At 53.5% G+C, this 19,054-nt stretch overlaps 4 protein-coding genes and 1 long non-coding RNA gene across 5 annotated transcripts; 1 reads left to right on the forward strand and 4 right to left on the reverse strand.

Moving 5' to 3' along the window:
* The first annotated feature begins 122 nt into the window (after nucleotides 1-122).
* Nucleotides 123-3,475, forward strand: LOC101782762 (14-3-3-like protein GF14-6). Its single transcript, XM_004975811.3, has 6 exons — nucleotides 123-258; nucleotides 919-1,363; nucleotides 1,443-1,521; nucleotides 1,650-1,772; nucleotides 2,883-2,999; nucleotides 3,104-3,475. Exons 2-6 carry the CDS (start codon nucleotides 957-959, stop codon nucleotides 3,161-3,163), a joined length of 786 nt encoding a protein of 261 aa, XP_004975868.1. The 5' UTR covers nucleotides 123-258; nucleotides 919-956; the 3' UTR covers nucleotides 3,164-3,475.
* Nucleotides 3,476-4,027: 552 nt separating this feature from the next.
* On the reverse strand, nucleotides 4,028-7,240 carry LOC101783170. Its single transcript, XM_004975812.4, has 2 exons — nucleotides 6,416-7,240; nucleotides 4,028-4,515 (listed from the first exon to the last, which is right to left on the reverse strand). Exons 1-2 carry the CDS (start codon nucleotides 7,139-7,141, stop codon nucleotides 4,354-4,356), a joined length of 888 nt encoding a protein of 295 aa, XP_004975869.1. The 5' UTR covers nucleotides 7,142-7,240; the 3' UTR covers nucleotides 4,028-4,353.
* Nucleotides 7,241-8,575: 1,335 nt separating this feature from the next.
* Nucleotides 8,576-9,456, reverse strand: LOC105914829. Its single transcript, XR_001164525.2, has 2 exons — nucleotides 9,093-9,456; nucleotides 8,576-8,969 (listed from the first exon to the last, which is right to left on the reverse strand). It is a non-coding gene; the product is annotated as an uncharacterized LOC105914829 (long non-coding RNA).
* A 3,136-nt stretch (nucleotides 9,457-12,592) lies between these two features.
* LOC101783972 (prohibitin-3, mitochondrial) lies at nucleotides 12,593-13,795 on the reverse strand. Its single transcript, XM_004975813.4, has one exon. The coding sequence runs from the start codon at nucleotides 13,690-13,692 to the stop codon at nucleotides 12,838-12,840; it is 855 nt and encodes a 284-aa protein (XP_004975870.1). The 5' UTR covers nucleotides 13,693-13,795; the 3' UTR covers nucleotides 12,593-12,837.
* Nucleotides 13,796-15,646: 1,851 nt separating this feature from the next.
* LOC101784379 (probable inactive receptor kinase RLK902) lies at nucleotides 15,647-18,460 on the reverse strand. The gene is made up of 3 exons (XM_004975814.4): nucleotides 16,763-18,460; nucleotides 16,006-16,671; nucleotides 15,647-15,768 (listed from the first exon to the last, which is right to left on the reverse strand). Exons 1-2 carry the CDS (start codon nucleotides 18,117-18,119, stop codon nucleotides 16,007-16,009), a joined length of 2,022 nt encoding a protein of 673 aa, XP_004975871.1. The 5' UTR covers nucleotides 18,120-18,460; the 3' UTR covers nucleotides 15,647-15,768; nucleotide 16,006.
* Nucleotides 18,461-19,054: the final 594 nt, after the last annotated feature.

Below are 19,054 nucleotides of genomic sequence, written 5' to 3' on the forward strand. Positions count from 1 at the left end.
GGACCAGGCTGTCCGGTCCCCACACGTCGTGACGGCCTTGATGGCTCCGCTCCTCCGCCTGACCGTCTGCCCGGTGGGGTCGGATGACCACATGCGCCGCGCGGGCTTAGGGCTGCCACGGTGGCGTGGACACGCGTCGCGGCGTGATTGGGCGGAGGGACTCGGAGGCAGCCCTTTTCTAGGCCCCCGGGGAAGCGCCGCCTCGTCGCAAACCCCCCCCGATTCGAACGCCGGAGCGCGAGGAAGACGCACGCAGAGGTACCGCTCCGCTCCCCGCTCCTCCGGCTCTCATCGTCTCTTGGTTGGGTCACTACCGCTTCGATCCCCTTTGTTCCCGATGTTTGGCTCGTATTTTCGCTGGATTTTTTCTCCCAAACCTCTCGTTTCCGCATGGACTCGCGGCGCGTTTACTGTAGGTTTGGCTCCCTTTGCATCGAGTAGGCGAGTTAGGTGATCCATGTCCTGTTGATCCGACGGGATTAGCATGCGAAACGGTCAAATCTTGAATCAACTGGTTCTGGTGTGTGTGCATGCTGACAGGCATGGAAATTTGTATTTCCCCTGCTTGTTCGTGATCGTCGTTTCTCAGATCTGGCGCTTCACTAGGTTAAGCGAGGTGTCAAGCTTGGGGACATCTAAGTTTCTAGTACACAAGCTTTCAAAATAATCCAGCATCAAGTTTAGTTGATGTTTATGTGCAGGCAAAATTATCGAAGCAAATACACTAGCACTTACTTTTACTGTTAAATTACGGGAATTGGTAGGGGTTGCCCACGATTTTTATTCTAGAATTCCCCCTCTGAATTTTGAGCCACAAGGGAATGGGTATCAGTTCCACAGATGTCTGCTCACTCCTGTATTCATGTATCTTAAATCTTAGAGGAACGGATTGGCTCACTGCTTCCCACAATTCTGCAGATTTGGCACACTGCAAGTTTTAGGAACTGAACCATAAGATGGCATCAGCGGAGCTTTCCCGTGAGGAGAATGTGTACATGGCCAAGCTCGCCGAGCAGGCTGAGAGGTACGAGGAGATGGTTGAGTTCATGGAGAAGGTAGCCAAGACCGTGGACTCGGAGGAGCTCACCGTGGAGGAGCGCAACCTCCTTTCTGTTGCATACAAGAATGTCATTGGAGCCCGTCGTGCCTCATGGCGCATCATCTCCTCCATCGAGCAGAAGGAGGAAGGCCGAGGCAATGAGGACCGTGTAACACTCATCAAGGACTACCGTGGGAAGATTGAGACTGAGCTCACCAAGATCTGTGATGGCATCCTCAAGCTGCTCGAGTCCCACCTTGTCCCCTCTTCCACTGCCCCCGAGTCCAAGGTCTTCTACCTCAAGATGAAGGGTGACTACTACAGGTAATGTGATGCCCAGTAAGACTTTCACATTTGTTATGGGATTGTGTTTTCATTTGACTGATTGAATCGTGATGATTAGATACCTTGCTGAGTTCAAGACTGGGGCTGAGAGAAAGGACGCTGCTGAGAATACCATGGTGGCATACAAGGCTGCCCAGGTCAACATTTTTTTTTGTTTCATTTGTTAACCAATGTCCAAGTTTGTTGGTGAAGCATCATGCTTGTGTTCTTCTTACTACATGTATAGATAGTTTACTGAAAGCATCTTGGTTTGTGCTGCAATCAGGACATTGCTTTGGCTGAGCTGCCTCCAACTCACCCTATTAGGCTTGGTCTGGCACTTAACTTCTCAGTGTTCTACTATGAGATTCTGAACTCACCTGATCGCGCATGCAGTCTTGCAAAGCAGGTTTGTTTTTCTGCACAATTTGATGTTTGGTTAGTATATTTTCTTTGTGGATCTGGAATGTTTGTGTATGGAATTGCTGGTCTGTTGTCGATGATATGCTGCAATTGTATGATCATTTGCCATAAGACCATTGTTAATTGTGCGGTAAGGAAAAACATGGGCATAGGACATTAGTGTCACCATATTTTCACACTAGAGGACCATATGTACTACGTTGTTACCTTTTTCTCCTTTTTTTGCATTTCTAGACTCCATACTGCTCATCCTTTTACTTTGGTGACACTTTTATGTTACCTTTTCTGGTGCGTGAAGCCTATTGTATATTAGAACTGCATTAATATATAATACTATTTGCTTTTGGGTCATACCTGCAGTCATAAACATGTGCACTTTTTATGCAAGGTGCACACTTTCTGATATGGACGGGAAACCGAACATTTTGGTTCCTTACTATTCCGTAGTTGACTTAATGGAAATTTCATGGAATTAGTATGATGGGAGACAACATCTTTTAATTGCTTGTCAACTGTTCTGCTGAGTGTGCCCACGAGAAAAAGGATCCTATTGGTGTACCTAACCTTTAATCATTATCTGCCTTAAAAGTTGACCTATACTTAGTATGGCTATTAGGTGTCATCAATTTCAAATTGTCCTTGAGTTTGTTATGCAAATTCTTTGGATCTGCATCAAATTGACTTTAGGAGAACAAATATTAGGTTATCTTTTGCAGTCGTTCATATTGCTTCTTAAAAGGTTTTGGGTTTAGGTATCCTCAGTCGCCCATAGACATCACAATTGCTTCTTCACCCTGGTGCAAAGATTGGTATTTAGCAATATTGGTATTCTGCTTTTTATGGGTATATATACCTGGTCAATTCTTTGTTTGTGAGAGTAAACTTAGTGTGGCTTGTGATGTTACTAAACTGCAATGCATGTGACCTTGTCGAAAATAGGTCATGCCTTTGAATATTTCTAATCCTGTCTGGTGTTCTGAAGTCTTCTGCGAGTCAAAGAAGAATGGAGATTTTGGTTATTTAGAGTCTGTTTCTTTATTGAAACCACTGACATGTGACAGACATCATGCTGATGCTCCCTCCTTTGCAATTGCAGGCTTTTGATGAGGCCATCTCGGAGCTCGACACCCTGAGCGAGGAGTCCTACAAGGACAGCACTTTGATCATGCAACTCCTTCGTGATAACTTGACCCTATGGACTTCCGACATCTCGGTAAGACCTAGTATTTCCCAAATATAACGTTCTGACACTCCTTCCTTGTATCCTCCTGATATCACTCAGATTCTGAAAAATTTATTCGTTTTCCTTGGCTGCAGGAGGACCCTGCGGAAGAGATCAGGGAGGCACCCAAGCACGACTCGAGCGAGGGGCAGTAAAGACGGATTTACGTGCCCTAGAAACTAGTCGCTAGTGTTTGCTGCTGTCTAATGACACTATGCAATGTGATCTGGACCCTGGTTTCTTTGGTGCGACGCTGTAGCCGTGCTATGATTATTGTCGGGAAAATCTGTGGGCTCCCCATATGAGATGTTGCCGGGCAAGGCCTCGGGTGCGTCCCACTTGTTGGTGGGGGTCACTGGAGCCAGGTTTGGTTGGGTTGGGAAGCCCTTTTAAAACTGTTGGTGTTACTTTGTATTTTACCTTTTCATCGCAGTTTATTGTGAGTGGTCCTGCGTCAATTGCTGTCTCTTTTTGGGCTTCTTTAAAGTAGTGTATTCACAAATTTTCCCCCGACCCATCTCTTGATGAGATGTTTTGTTCTGGTCGGATAGGATGTCTCTCCTTCTAAGGCAATCGGTAGATCTCTATACCATCTGTCCTAAACTTTGGATTAGAATTCAAGATCCAGGAAAAAAAACGATCTAGCAAATCTGCTGCCAGGAAAGCTCAAAACATTGATTCTTTCTTCCAAGCAAAGGCTTCGCAATCGCACCCCATTCATCATTCTCCTCTCTTTTCTGGGTCTGCGTGTTGCGAGCAATCTATGACGCGCGGGCTCTCCAGAACTCAGATATTACGTCGCCACCAGTCATCATTCTCCTTTCTTTTCTGGGCACTCCATTGTTCTGCCGACACCACCTGGGATCACGTTCTGCTACGTGTGCGTCTCGGCCTGATCTGCAGCGAGCATTCACAGGGTTCTTGTCTGCAAATGCAATTTCAGTGCGGTTCTGCTAACATTCATGTTCACGTCTGGAATCAGGCCATACAACAATCGTCAGTCTAAAATTGGACAGACAAGAAACCATCCATCAGGAGTCCCACTAGCTCGAATGTCACAACCAGAGCATTATTGGAAACCGAGGTAAACCTTCATATTGAGATGTAAGTCAGGCTACAGCTTTGTAACTCCAGATCACAAAGTACAGCAATGGTTGCACAGCAGCCCGTTGCGTCGGTACAAAGTAGAAGCTACAGAGGCTTTGGCTGTTCTACAATTTGTGGGCAGATAAATTTACCTCTAGTACCAACGAAGCATGGAGCGCTGAGGGTCATCTAGTACAACTTCTGTTCAAAATTACAATTTGCACTGCATCTACACTTGTGAGTAAACAGATTTCAGGTCTCATTCTGGATGGGCAAGTGGCTCAACGGCAGTTCTGAAGAGAAGAATGTAGACCTTATCAACGGAGAAGTACAAGAAACCTCCCAAGGAGTGAGTGACATAGGAACCAAAGCTTGTGCCGACAATGCAGTGCCAAGCAGGCCCATATGTTGTATCAAAATCCTTTAAAAATAGCGAGAGAGAGAATCAGTCACCAGATATCAAGAAAAGTGAGAATGGAAGAACAAAAGGATGGAACTAAATCTTCAATACTTGAAACAAACACAACAGGAAGCCATCAAGCATATCACACCAAGTTATCCAATCATCACAATTCAATCAGTCAAAGGCAGGTTTCTGTGGATGCTAACATGAGCTAAAGAATTTTAGAGAACAGATTGAATTCTACAATAAGGTGTTATACTCTGCCACAGGAAACAAACTGGCAATTCCACTAAAATATCAATTGGTATTTGGTAATCAGATTTTGTAGTTCCTAAGTAGCTGCTGTTCTTTATTTCATAAATGACAAAGAAAGTGGAAGAGATGAATCTCCAGAAAGTGTATTGTGTAATTGAATTGCATGAGACTGTTCAAACTGAGAAAGTACCAAAGTAATGCACCAAGACAGTTTGCACTTGCATCACATCAAAGAATATTTGAATGTCCGTGGAAAAAGGTTGCCTATTTTACTAAATATATTTGTAGAAAATTGTCAAACTGTAACACTATGCAAGTAAAAGCAGGCGATACATCAATCCACACGGTCACATGCATAGATAATATGCACATCATGCATTTTCTTTGTGTGGAAATCTAAGAAATTTCCTAAATTCAAGAATACCATAGAGGAATCAAAGTTGATCCCCCAATCATAACAATACTTTTCATGAATTAGCAATTAAGAGACACAAAGCTTAAAGGGGGAAGGAAGGGACCAAAAGAACATAAATAGTGACATCTTTGTTCAATATCGTGGCTGAACAAACCAAGTCTTAGATTCTTAGCTAGTATAATGACTTATAGCCAAGTAGATAACTTAAACCACAAATGGTGCACGTTAGGAACAAGGAGGTCATGTCAAGTTATCAACGTATACAGGCAGTAACCAAGTGAAAAACATGTGCAAATCTAATATAGTAATTCTAAGTGCATCAATTATGCCAATATCTCAATTTCTGGTTCAACTGACAAGAAAATTGAAGTTCATCACCACCATTTTGATCAGATCAACATAAGCCATACCATGCACAGCTGCATCTCCTCGTGCCAACTTAGCCACCAAAAAAGCATGGAGATGGAGTAACTTTCAGCCATAAAAGATGCTAAGAATCCATTAGATCCTGGAATCAACAGCTGAGATCAAGCATTGCTCAACCATGAGAAATTGAGAACTTCCCATCCAAAGTTGATCTGACTATCTGAGCTGTGCGATACATGTCTCTATGTCAGCACTCAGCAAGCTGTCACCCATCCTCACATTTTCTCTATTGTCTTACCTTAGTCCCCTCCCACCTCTTCTCCCTATTGCCTCACATTTCCTTGTTTTGTGCAACAAGGAAACTAGAGGCTGACAGGCGACAGCCCTTTGTTGGCGGGCCAGTTTCCCATGTTCACCTCCAAATATGATTGTGACATGAAACTAGTAACCATCTATACGGCAAATGTATTAACTACTCTTGCACATCCTGAGTACTACATAACTCATAAATCGAGTTTTGTTTCAGGAGCGCAGTGGACCATCTCTCATAAATGGAAATTTTGAACTATCTGATCTGGCACTATCTCAGCCTCCCATTCAAATTTGGCCAAAGTAGCATTTGCATCAAACTCTCCCCTACTCCAAAAACATGGCAGCTTGCCAAGGTATTTCCAGTACTCTAAGAAGGTAAAGTGGGCTCTAGATCTTACTCCAAATCGAGTTAACTATGCATTTGTCTTTGATTTCTGTCCGCACACAGCAATGGGTGAAACCAACATGCTTGATGTTTGGCTTAACAATTGAGAGATTTGTTTAGGTGACCATAAATCCAAAAATAAACAGGCAAAAGAACAGTAGAAACAATCTTTCTGTACAGTGTACCTTCTTGAGCGCGAGCGCGAGGCGCTTGCTCTGGAGCCGCGGCATGGCGGCGACAGCCTCGACGGCGATCCGGACGGCGCGCCGCTGCAGCGGCAGGGGCATGTCCGCCGCCCGCACGCACACCGCCACCTTCCCCTCCCCCTTCGCCTCCGCCGCCGCTCTCTCCTTCGCCTTGGTGTCCTCCTTCCCTCCCTTCCCCTCCTCGAGAACGCGCGGCGCCGCCTTCAGCAGCACCGGCTCCACGACATCCACCTTCCCCTCCGCGACCTCCTCCTCCTCCGGCTCCGGCTGGGGCGGGTCGGCGAGCCTGGTGCGGCGGACGAGCGCGCTGAGGTAGCGGCTGCGGCGCTCGAGCTCCTCGGAGGCCGGGTCCATGGTCAGCGAGCCTGCCGCCTGCGGACGGATCCTCAACACCCAGCACAGCACTAGCGGTGAGCACTCAGCAGCAGCGACAGCGGCGGTGGCAAGGGGACATGGTGACCGCGCGGGGCTTGGGGGGAGATGGGAGATGCCGAGGCGATCTGTCCCGGGGGAGCGGTGGTCGGCTGGGTTTTTCCTTGGGGTTTGGCGAGTCGGGGTGCGAGGCCGAGGCGAGTTTTGGGTTGCTGCTCCTGGAATTCGTGGGAGCAGCTTTTGAGACCGAGGCGTCGGTTTGCTTCCGCAAAACGAGCTTGTTTCTGCTGTTTGCTTTGGAGCCGCTTGCGTTGGGGTTTGGATCGGATGCATTCGCTTTGCTGTTTTCTCACACGCACGCCAGGATCTTTGATGGATGTATTTTTATCCCAGCATTCACAGTCTGATCGGCAGGAGAGTGATCGTGGTCTGTGGCTTTGGTGGTGGCCAGGCGGCGTGGCACGAGATGCCCAGAGCAAGTCTCTCCATGACTAGCAAGGAGACAGAAGGCCAGCGGGCACGTGTGGTCCCCGCAGCACCTGACTATCCGTTTGATCTGCCATGGGCGTTTGACAAACTGTCGGGGGCCGGGCGAGGCGACAGGCGACCACCACCCGCTCCCGCGTCGCGCCGTCGCTGCCCACCGGCCCCGCCGCCCGCATCTCCCGCGGATCCAAGAACGGAAGAACCCCACCACCACGCCTCTTTCTTTTGGCGGACCGCGCGCAAAAACCTGCCGAGCGAGATGGGCCGAGTTGCCGGGCCAGTTTCCACTTTCCAGGGGGCCGTTAGCACCCGCCATTCCTATCTGACTTCCGGAATAGGATGTGATTCGTAGGGTGCATAGTCCTTGTGTAATGCACCTAGCCAGCGTTTGGTAACCTGGGGTGTTAGCCAGGCTTGTGTGGTGCAAAAGGAGGCTCCTAGCATGGCTTACCGGGAACGCAAATGAGTTGCGTTTCCAGCTATGCAGGCTAGCTTATGGTGTGTTTGGTTACTGGGTCGAGGTGGGTTGGAATGGGTCGGACCCTCATCATCCCGTGTTTGGTTAGGAATGAAGTGGGTTGGGTTCGACCCCCATAGGGAATATACCGTATAGATGCGGGTTAGAACGATCCCCTCAAAACGAGCGGACCATTCCAACCCAGTGAGCGAGCGTGTAACGCCGTGAGGGGCGCGGTGGGGGGCGTAGGCCGGCGGGGCGCAGGCCGGCGCCGGGAGGGTAGGGGGGTGGGGGGAGCAGGCACAGCGCGGCGCAGGCCGGCGGCGAGGTGGAGCACGCGGCGGCGGGGCGGAGCAGGAGCACGCGGCGGCGGGTCGGAGCAGGAGGCGCGGCGACGGGGCGGAGCAGGAGGCGTGGCGGTGGGGCAGAGGCGCGGCGGGGCGGAGTGGGAGGCGGGGCGGAGCGGGAGGCGGGCCGCGGTGGAGGAAGCCGGCGGCGGGGCGGAGCAGGAGGCCGGCGGCAGGGTGCGGCGCAGGCCAACGGCGGCGGGGCGGAGCAGGCGGGGCGCGGTGGAGGAAGCCGGTGGGGCGGAGCAGGAGGAGGAGGTCGGCGGCGCGTAGGGAGGAGGAGGCGGCCGGCGGCGCGTGGGCGCCGGGAGGCTCGGAGGAGCCGGAGAAGTCGGGGGCGTCGGGGATGAGAGGAGGCTGGGCGGCCCCAGGAAGAAGAAGGAGGAGGAAGGGAGGGAGGAGAGAGAGGCTGACAGGTGGGCCCCGCAACTGACAGGCGGGGCCCACAGCTAACGGTGTTAAAAGGACATCATCCCAACCCTCTCAACTTTTTCAACCAAACAAAAAACTGGGTCGGCTCCAACCCACTCATCCAAACACGAGCTGGGTTGGCTCCAACCCACAAAAGTGGGTCGGCTCCGACCCGACCCACGTCGTTCCAAAACCAAACACACCCTTAAGCTGTCGGTGGTTTTTTGGGTGAGTCGCTTCACCTCTCCTTTGCCTCCGTGCTTTCTTTTCTCACCCCACCGGGTGGTTGCCGCCGCGGTCCAGGCGAGGCACTCCCCCGCGGTGCCTCCCGCCGGCACCTCCACCAACGACTACGACACGCCCGTCCGGTCCCGCGCGCGGGCGAAGAAGAGCACCTTCACCCTCGCCGTTGGCGCCGCCGGCCCGGCCGCGACGGGGGCCTCCTCTGTCGGAGCAGCATCTGGGGACAGCAACAGGGGATAAGATGAGCGATTGGCTACCATTCGGTGTGGAGAAAATTGATAGGAGATGATTTGACGAGGCCACAAGAGATGATTAGGAGTAGAAGCGATGGACTGGTCACCTTTCGGATCCTGCGTCGCCATCGCCGGAGGAAAGGAAGCTGCTTGCCGCCTCGTATGGTGCTTATTCGCTGCCGTGGTCAACCTGCCTCGTTCCTCACCTCCCACCTGCCGTGGACGACGACGAGTTCGAGGAGGAGGACGAGAGCATGCGGTGCTCATCGCGCATGGCTGCTGGTGCTGCAGCGGTGCAAATCGGAGCCAACGGCGGCGAGCGACACGGATTGCGGGAGAGGAGAGAAGGGGGGAGATGATGGGCGGTAGAAATATAGGGTCATTTTTATTATAGTGTGCATCGTACCAAACATGAGTATAGCAAATTAGTTTATCTTTAGCCACCTAACTAAACACAAACAAATTGCATTGGTTTAATCTGGTCAAAATTGGCCTGAGTTAGAGTTAGTCTGGCTAGGAGCTAGTGCAGCCTACCAATCACTACCATAGTACTTGGCTTAGTTGTTTTAAGATTCGTGTACGACTCATTGGCCGTTTGATCGCCTTCCTCTTCCTCCCCTCTCGTGCCGCCGCTGACTCCCCCACGCCGCCGAGGAATTCAAGCCCGGTGGAGCGAGCGAGAGGTGGGGGAGTGGCCGGCGGCGAGTCGCGCGTTGGCTGGGGTGGTGGTGGAGACAGTGACAGGGTTAGGGTTAGGATTTGAGATTGCTGGGTGGGAGCTCCAATTGCCGGCGGCCATAGAAGAGGGGGGTCGGGGGTAGCCTGAAGGCTCAATGTGGTGGCGGGTTGGCCAGTAGCGGAGGTGAGGTGGTGCTCCGGGCGGGACTGGATGGCCGGTGGGCCGATGACCGGCGGCGGTTGTGAGGAAGGCCACTAGGTTAGGAAGGGCGGGGTAGCCGGGCGGCAGCGGTTGGTGGGCGATCAGCGCGGCGGCCGCTGGCCGAGGCTGCAGCCGCTGGGCGCAAGGTAGAAGAAGGTGGTCATGGGCTTGACGGGCCTAATCCATCCTCCATACGTGGCACACAGAAGCTAGATAGGAACCCCTTTGCACCCGCCGCTCAAGCAGAAGGGAAAGAAGGAACGTCGGGAACAAAAAAGCACCTGAGTGACTAACAACTTGTTTGGGTTGAGGAGCGGCTCCGTCCAGGACCATTTGCTTCTTCACAAGATCATTTTCCCCTAGGTTTAGATGGTTCCGAACGAGGTCATCCGATACTGTATTGTAGATTACTGCCTGCGGTATGAATAGCTTGGTGACGGATTGTTCGATGCCGTGCCTCAGACCAAACGACGTGATTAGGCTTAGTTTGGGTCGGATGGTTCCGGACGGTACGACGATACAAACCAAACACGCTATAAATTGGCGCTACTAGAGCTCGGATGTCCGATGGACGCTCCGTTGCAACATCAAAATACAACATCTGCAACATCAAAAATATATAGTTGCAATATTGAAACAAATAAATATGTCGTTCGTTTTCGGGATAGAAAATTCCCACCGCAATATAAACATTATGTTTCATGCAACTCGTTTCCAGGATAGAAAATTCCTGCCGCAATATGAACACTATATTTCATACAACACTCACTGTAAAACATGAAAAAATAATAGTTACAACATCAATACTTAACTATCGTAACATTTATCGGAGCATCCGATCTTTCTTCCCCGTCCGGACACCTGTGTCTTAGCATTACCGTACATGGAACTCTAGAAAATGGAACCGGTTTTTTAAAAAGGAAATGGTATTTTTTAGAAGGAAAATGGAACCCTTTTTAATATATTTTTACTCTTTTTTTTCTGTTCAGGTACGACCGCTTAAATGGATCAACCACGCTTTCCAGATAATAGTGCAATCACAGGAGCCACAACCAATATAAATGCTTGGTAGCATCACAGAATGACAGATCTTACCTGCGAGTCTGCAACAGGGAACAAAGCATAAACCAACAGTGCGTTCGCCCTCCTAGCATGACCAAGTCACCAAACTCGCCAGAAACGGGCCATACAAAATCCATGATGTTTGTCTAAACCAACAGAAAACGTGCAAGAGGCAAAAGCAACAAAATCTGCATCGGGTGTAGAATTCTGCTATTCACGAATCAGGACTACAGAGCGCAATCTGAACAGTCACCACCGTTCACAAAACGCAGTTATAAATTCCAGTATCGACCACAGAAGGTTGGGCAACAAATAGATTCCAGTTTCAACAACAGAAGGTTGGGCAACAAATCTGCAACATAAAAATCGTGACACAAACGCAATAGATGCAAATGACAGAATAGTTTGGGCATCCGAGATTAGTATAGGTTACAGCTATAGAATCCAACACAAGTTATGCAAGAAACTGGAAATTAAGATAATATACACAGCTCAGTACTCAATAGTCAGTAGCACCCAAGCCTACAATCGAAGCCAGGTACCAAGAGGGCTAAACAGTGCCATTCAGGTTTCCCTAAAAAAACAAACTTGAACCAGGAACTCATAACAAGGCTACAGGCCAAAGTCATGAACAATCAAACTACCAGACCAGACACCAAGAGCACTCATCTAGCAAATTGTGAAGCTAAAATCCAACAATGACAAGACCCAGCTAGAGTGCTCAAATCCTAGTGTCCTTCTCACAAGAGACAACTCCAAATTAACCTGATATTATAGCAGCTTCCAAAATGAAGAGAATAAAGTATCTAACACATAAACAGTTCATCAACCTGATAACAGCTTCACAAGGAAAAGATATACAGACCCCCTATAGAGAAATAAAGTACCTAACAAACAGTTCGTTAAACCTGATACCAGTTTCTTAAGGAAAAGACATACAACCCCCCCCCCCCCCAAAAAAAAAAAGAAAAAGAAAAATGAACAGTTAATGAACTGACAGACACCCAAACCTATCACCAGAAAAGGTATATGATCAACCCAAGATAGCATCACGACACACATTCAAATTTGAGGGCTATTCAAGATGTCACAGGTCTGAGTAAGCATATGCCAGTGAACATCTAACTATCCAATATCAATGCACCAAGACCAACACATCCGTCACAAAGTCAAATTCTGAAGCTACAATCCAAGATAAACCATATTGCTTAGACTCCAAATAAACCTGATGCAGCATCATATCAAGAAGGCCCTGGTAAGTTCTATCACTAGCGAACTCCAAAGTAACATGATAACATAACAATCACCTAAGGAAGAGAATATCCTTCTAGCACAATTAGAAAATAATCAACCGATGAGGAATCAGCAAAGCATTTAGGTTTTGTGAGGACCTTATTCAAGATGACACAGGAGTTTTATACACAAACCAAGACCTAACTAGAGCCCTTTTGAACAAAGGTAAGTAAGTAGCATCACACAAGGTTAAACTAACTGCAAACTCAGCAACACACTAATAACTTAGGATGAAGATTCAACCACATAGGAGGACATTAACCAATGCAAATCATAATGCATAAAAAGTATCAGATGGCTGCCACAACAGATTTCCAATTCCTGCAAAATTAGATAGCAACGAAATCAACAAGAGCATTTGCAGCTGAAGAATTAGAATGCAGATTCAACAATTCATCTATTTGTCGCATTAACCAGACAAATCACAAATGCGTTCAGACTTTAGACCCAGATCTTATTTGTAGCACAAGACGAACACATTTCGTTCCGAGACAACTGAAATTTAAGCGAGAGTTGATATCACTGTCTTTGAAGCCACAGTTTTAGTCATGCATAGCATAGCACAAGCAGGCAGATGCTCAAGCACCAAAAGGCTTACTTAAAAACAGACTAGTGAATCACCGGCCAAATCCAGAAGCATTGAGACCAAGCAGCATTTTGCCATTGTCACCAGCAGGAATGTATGCCACGTTCGGCGAGCGAGACAGCTCCGCGGCTATCTCCTTGGCCGCCTCGATCCTCCTGAGCTCAATCAGCCCAGTCCCAGCCATTGCCGTGGCCTCAGAGATGAGGCGCGCGGACTCACTCTCTCCCTCAGCACGCACGATGGCCGCGCGCCTCTCCTGCTCGGCCTTGGCGACGAGGAACTTGGAGCGCTCGGCCTCCTGCTGCGCGACCTGCTTCTTCTCGACGGCCTGGGAGAACTCGATACCGTAGGAGAGGTGGGTGATCGCGACGTCGTCGAGGATGATGTTGAACTCGCGGGCGCGGCGGATGAGGGCGTCGCGGACGAGGGCGGAGACGTGGGGGCGGTCGGTGAGGAGCTGGTCGGCGTTGAACTGGGCGACGACGGCCTTGAGCACCTCGTTGCCGATGGAGGGGAGCACCTTGTCGTCGTACTCGAGGCCGAGGGAGGTGAAGATGGTGGGGAGGTGTTCGACGTCGGGGCGGGAGAGGAGGCGGAGCGTGAGGTTGACCATCTGCAGGTCCTTGGTGCCCGAGTTGGAGGAGAAGTTGTGCGGGCGCGTGCGGATGTCGAAGATGTAGGGCTTCTGGAGCCAGGGCACGATGAAGTGGGTGCCCTCGCTGACGGTCTGGGGCAGCACGCCGCGGAACCGGTCGAAGATGACGGCGCGCTCGCCGCCGTCGACGGTGAAGAGCGACGCGGAGAGGAGGGAGGCCGCGGCGCCGAGACCCGCCGCCACCTTCGCGATGTTGGTCAGGAACGACACCGCAGCGGGACCGCCGGCCATGGCGCCTCTCTCGGGGGTTGGGGGGATTTCGGGGGGTGCGGCGGCGCGGGGGGTAAAACCCTAGCGAGGGGAAGGAGGGGGATTCGGTTTGGGGGGCGGCGGCGCTGTGCGGATCTGAGTGTGGCTTTTAGTGGTTTTGCGGGGGTTTATTGCGTGCGCATTGGGTCCGCCCATTTCTTGCGAGATAAGAAGGTCCGAAGCGGCGGTCTGTGTCATGGCGCGTGGGCCCGGAGGCGGTTTTCTTTTTGTTGGAAGGACCCGTAGCCGGTTTTTGGATTGGGAAACAAGAAAGAAAACTCGTTTGAATTTTGTGTTGCCGTGAGGGATGCGCCAAAGCCCACGCCGTGCCGCCAGATGGGCCTGACACCCAACCAACTTCGTAAATGGGCCGGTCGCCAGTGGCCCAACGTGCAGTCGTGGGCCCCGTGCGGCCATATTTGCTAGTTGCAACGGGCAGGATTCGTGCAAAAAAAAAAACCGCAAAGTGTTAAACCCCGACGCCGTGGTGCCGGGAGCGCACGCGTACGAGCGCACCACGTCGGAGGACGGAGGTGGGGCCGGCCGGCGCAGGTGAGCGCAGCGCACCGTCGCGCTTCAATGGGCAATGGCGCACGACAACGGATGCGACGCGGCGCTGTTCCGGAGGGGACACCCCTCGCCGCCCGGCACGTGGTGGCACGCACTCGCCAAGTGCAGCTGCTGAGGCTGGACGGGGCTCCACCGTCCACCCCCTCCGTCCGGCCGGGCGGCCCGCCGGCGCCCACCCACCCGCCCGTCCCAACTCTCCCCACGACGGACGGCGCTGATCTGACGTGCTAGTCCCAACCCCGGCCGCCAAGCGGGGACCCGGCGCACCGAAAAGGCGATCGATGGAATCGACCGATCGGGCCGTGCGGGCGCGCACCCCGGGTTGCTCTCATTCGCATCGTTCCGAAGCCGGCATCAGTTACTGCTCCCCACGACGCCTTTGCCTGCCTGCCTTGCCGTGCACACCAGTTCCTCCGACGCGTCGTGTCCTCCTCGCGTACCTCCCCGGCGCTACCAGCTCGCAAAGCCGCCGGTACACCGCTGCTAGCACTGTTCCCTGCACGACGCGACGCATCACATCGGCAGCCTCAAAGCGTCTTCGCCGCTCTGCGTCGGCGTTGCGTTGTGCCTCCCGAAAGGCGATGCGAATTGCGAGCGCACGGCGACCCGGCGGAGCCAGCAATAATGCGGCGGCGAGCATTATTGCCTGGGGTGATCGCCCACTGATTGCTGCGGACTCGTAGTGAGGAAGCGACGCGGCTCGATGGATCCGCCTTCTTCTTTTTAAAAAAGCCTGGCTGGCAACGAACATGACAGGGCGTGCATGATCTATCCAGCTCCCCGGCGGCATCCCAGTTCTTGCATAATTTTCCGTTCGAGGATTCAGCAGGGGTGGATGGATGCCCGGGAGTTCGTGGTCGGCAACTACGGCCCGAGAGCCAGAAGGATACGACAACCTCTCGTCGACGCGGTGCTGCCGTTGGAGCCGCGGGGCAGTTCGTATCCCGGGGACAGTCTGATATGCCGCCAACCAACGGCCATGTTCGTGTTGCTTGCTCGGCGATCTCACCAGTGTTTTGCAGTGTACAAACGCCAAACTGGGATTACGTCAGTCAGTTCGTGTCCGGTTGTTGTCGTCGTCGCTGTTCGACCCGGTCGCGTGTTCAGGATCAGGTCCTCTGACCTTTGAAGATTACCGGCGATGTGACGACGCCGTCCCTCACTGCAGTGCAACAGTTTCCAGCTGCTGATCTCAGACAGTTACTGGCCGGTTCAGAGCGCTCGGTCAATGCAGCAGCTAGTGGTACTCCGTACTGGCGCAGAAGCAAGAAAGCAACTCTGCTTTCGTAGTGCGAGTTGTTAGCTGGCGAGACATGGCACGCACGCACGATCAGACATGAGATCAGCTGAGATGATTGCATTGCAATTTGCAAATTTGCAATGGGCTCGAGCCTAAAACTTTTCCATTGAACATTAATCAGGTACTAGAAGTAATTACACATTGCGTGATTGCATCAGGGCTTCTCCTATCACCAACTTGACCACCATCTGCACACAAACACACACACATGCTGCTAAACGAAAGAATTCGGGAGGGAGAAGCATCAAGAGATTCATGAAACTTCATCAAAGAATAAACAGCACACGGGCAACGCTCTACGACAAGCGCAAGAAGACAGAACAAAAAGATCCTTTTTTTTCCTTCCGAACCTTCCATGAGTTACCGAATGATCACTACGCTGCACCCTGACATCAGAACACGAGTAACCGAACGGAGGGACGGACCTTAGCTCTGACGGATCGATCCGGTGGGCCTCAGCGGCCGGTCGTCGGCCTCGTCCATGGACGCGCTCCGTCCGGACCTCGCCGTCGACGCCGACCCGGCGGTGCCGATCTCCTCGATGCGCGCCACGATCTCTGGCATCGCCGGCCGCTGGTCCGGTGCGGGCACGGTGCAGTCCATGGCCAGCCGCAGCATCTCCACCATCTGCTCCTCGGCGCCGGGGTGCCTGAGCAGCTCCGTGTCGAACACCTCGGCCGTCCACTCCTCCTTCACCACGGAGCGCGCCCACCGCGGGAGGTCCACGCCCTCGTCGTGCAGCACGGCGTGCGTCGGCGCCTTCCCCGTCAGCATCTCCAGGAGCAGCACGCCGAAGCTGTACACGTCGGCCTTCTGCGACACCCGGCGCGGGTCCGCCACGACCTCCGGCGCGCGGTACCCCGCGACGCGGGTCGCCGCTGGCGCGCCCGCGGGGCCGACGAGGTGCGCCAGGCCGTGGTCGGCCACGCGCGCGTCCACCGACCGGCTGAGGAGGATGTTGGAGGACCTGATGTTGCCGTGCGTCACCATGGAGCCCGTGGCGTGGATGTACTCGAGGCCGCGCGCAGAGGCCAGCGCAATGCGCCTCCTCGACTCCCAGCTCAGCGGCGACCGGCCGGAGCCGCGGTTGCCTGCAGTTACTACCAACCCCATCAGAAAATCTCGTTCGATTTGATCGTCAAAAACAGAGAGGGGGTTGCTTGAGAAGGACAGGGCACGTACCGTGAAGCATGGAGGAGAGGCTGCCCATGGCCACGAACTCGTACACCATGAGCTTCTCGTCCTTGCTGAAGTAATAGGCCTGCAGGGGCACGACGTTGGGGTGGTCGATGCCGCCGATCGCCGCGACCTTGTCCCGGAACTCGCGCTCCGGCAGCGAGGTCTCCTTGAGGCGCTTCACCGCCATGACCGGCCCGGACTCAATCGCGGCCTTGTACGTGGTGCCGTACGTGCCCTTGCCGAGAACCTCGGCGGACGCGCGCAGCAGGTCCTCGAGGTCGTAGGGCCGAGGGATCCTCCCGAAGAAGAAAAGCTTCTTCTTCCCCACGGATGCGGCGGCGACGGCAGGCGGCACCGAAGGCGGCGGCCTCGCGTCGGAGACCCGCGGAGTGTAGCCGTTGGGGCTCATTGCCTCTTTGCTGTGCAGCGCCAGCTCTGCCGCGACGGCGTCATGGCTGCGGTAGGTTGATCTTGGCTCGCGCCTTAGCGCGCCACACACGAGGACGAGAACGGCCGCGATGAGCAAGAAGCCGAACGCACAGCCAATCACAATGCCTGCGATGGCGCCACCGGCGAGGTGGTGCCTGCCTCGTCCGCGGTTGTCTGGCGAGGCCGCCGGTGCTTCGGGCGCGAGCGCGGGAGGCCGCGTCGGTGATTCCGGCGTACTTGGCACCCGGCACGGCGGGAGGGGCTTGCCGCACAACGGCATGCCGAGGAAAGACGTCGCCGGCATGCCGCTGAGGCCCTTAGGCACCTCGCCGGTGAGGTTGTTGAAGGAGACGTTTAACATGGTGAGCGACGGCATGCTGACGTTCGGCAGCACCCCCGTGAGGCGGTTGCCGTCGAGGTAGAGAACTTGCAGCCGCCCGTTCTTGGCAATGCTCGGCGGTATCCTCCCGGAGAAGCGGTTCTCCGCGAGGTTGAGCTGCGTCAGCGCCGGGAGCGCCAGCACCGCCGCCGGGAGCTCGCCGGAGAGGAGGTTGGACTGCAGGTTGATCACCCGGAGCTCGACGCAGGAGGCGAGGTCCGGCGGCAGCGGGCCGGAGAGCGCGTTGTACCGCAGCGACAGCACGGCGAGCTTCGTGAGCCCGCCGAGCACGCCGACGGGGAGCGCGCCCCGGAGACCGTCCCCGGGCAGGTGGATCTCCGTGACGCGGCCGCCCGTGCAGACGACGCCCGTCCAGGAGCAGGCCGGCCGGGACGCGTTCCACGACACGGTCGCGGACCCGAACGGCGCCAGGAAGGCCTGCAGCGCCGCGGCGTCCGAGGCCAGGTCGTCGGCGGCCCGGGCCGCACCGGCCGCCAGGGCCAGGATCAGCAGCGCCACCGGCACGGCGGCGGCGGCGCGCGGCGGGGGCATGGCTAGCTAGCAGCGTCGCGCCTTTCCTTCTTTTTTTTTTCTTCCCCCGGGGGCGGGCAGATCACAATTCACACCATGCGGGGAGCAGAGCAGCTGCAGGGGTGGAAAGAGGAGGGAAGAATGGGAACAAGGCGGGGGAATATTGGAAAGAAGCTTTCTTCCACTGCTGCGTTGTCTAGCGGCAGCTGGCAGCGGGGAGAGGGGGCGCCGCCGTAACGGTATGTGATGCACGGTGAGATTTGGACGGCTTCTACACTGCCCGGTGGAACGTTCTATGGCCCTGATCAAGTCTTTGGCGCGGAGAAAAAAATTACTACATATGTAAATATTCTGTTTCTTTCTGAACTCCTACGTGCTGATTGTTTGGTTTGTAGCATCTGATTTTGGAATACATGGTTATGCTTTGTGCAATTATGCGTCCTGTGGATGGCGTAAACCTGGATGCATTGCGGCGAGACGCAGAGTTTCCGTTGGCGTTGGCATTGGCACGGCACGACAAGGTAAACGGGCGCGCGAGCGGACGAGCGCGACCGGGTCCTGGAGCCGTAACCGTCAGAGGCCGCCGCTTGCGTCTGCATTGGTGGCCAGTAAATGCCATCACGGTGGAATGTAATCGCTGGGAAAGTTTGGACCGTCACCATTGACTCCGAAAGCTAGCAACGTAATAAGCCGCCTTTCAGTTAGGAGCCGTGCCGTGGCACGGACGAACCAAGCGACCTTGAACACCGGCCGGACACTCGGATACCGACGGGACATGCTTTACGGGGCTGTTTAGCAGAGCTCCACGCAGCTTCAGATCCTAAAAAACAGCTCCGCTCCCAATTTTTCCAGCCAAACGGTTTTAGCTCTAGCAACTCCACCGCAGATCCGCTCCACGAAAATGGTGGATCTACCCCCAAATCCATGGTTTTGGTGGAGCTCCTCAGGGGCTGCTC

This window comes from Setaria italica, chromosome VII (genome assembly GCF_000263155.2).
Source record: "Setaria italica strain Yugu1 chromosome VII, Setaria_italica_v2.0, whole genome shotgun sequence".
Taxonomy (NCBI): domain Eukaryota; kingdom Viridiplantae; phylum Streptophyta; class Magnoliopsida; order Poales; family Poaceae; genus Setaria; species Setaria italica.

Excerpts from the sequence above, each read along its gene's own strand:
- LOC101783972 (XM_004975813.4), bottom strand. The coding sequence starts at position 13,692 with ATGGCCGGCGGTCCCGCTGCGGTGTCGTTCCTGACCAACATCGCGAAG.
- LOC101783170 (XM_004975812.4), bottom strand. The coding sequence starts at position 7,141 with ATGCATCCGATCCAAACCCCAACGCAAGCGGCTCCAAAGCAAACAGCA. Across the intron at positions 4,516-6,415 it reads TCGCGCTCGCGCTCAAGAAG|GATTTTGATACAACATATGG; the intron begins GTACACTGTACA and ends CTATTTTTAAAG.
- LOC101782762 (XM_004975811.3), top strand. The coding sequence starts at position 957 with ATGGCATCAGCGGAGCTTTCCCGTGAGGAGAATGTGTACATGGCCAAG. Across the intron at positions 1,364-1,442 it reads ATGAAGGGTGACTACTACAG|ATACCTTGCTGAGTTCAAGA; the intron begins GTAATGTGATGC and ends CGTGATGATTAG. Across the intron at positions 1,773-2,882 it reads CATGCAGTCTTGCAAAGCAG|GCTTTTGATGAGGCCATCTC; the intron begins GTTTGTTTTTCT and ends TTGCAATTGCAG.
- LOC101784379 (XM_004975814.4), bottom strand. The coding sequence starts at position 18,119 with ATGCCCCCGCCGCGCGCCGCCGCCGCCGTGCCGGTGGCGCTGCTGATC. Across the intron at positions 16,672-16,762 it reads CCTCTCCTCCATGCTTCACG|GCAACCGCGGCTCCGGCCGG; the intron begins GTACGTGCCCTG and ends TAGTAACTGCAG.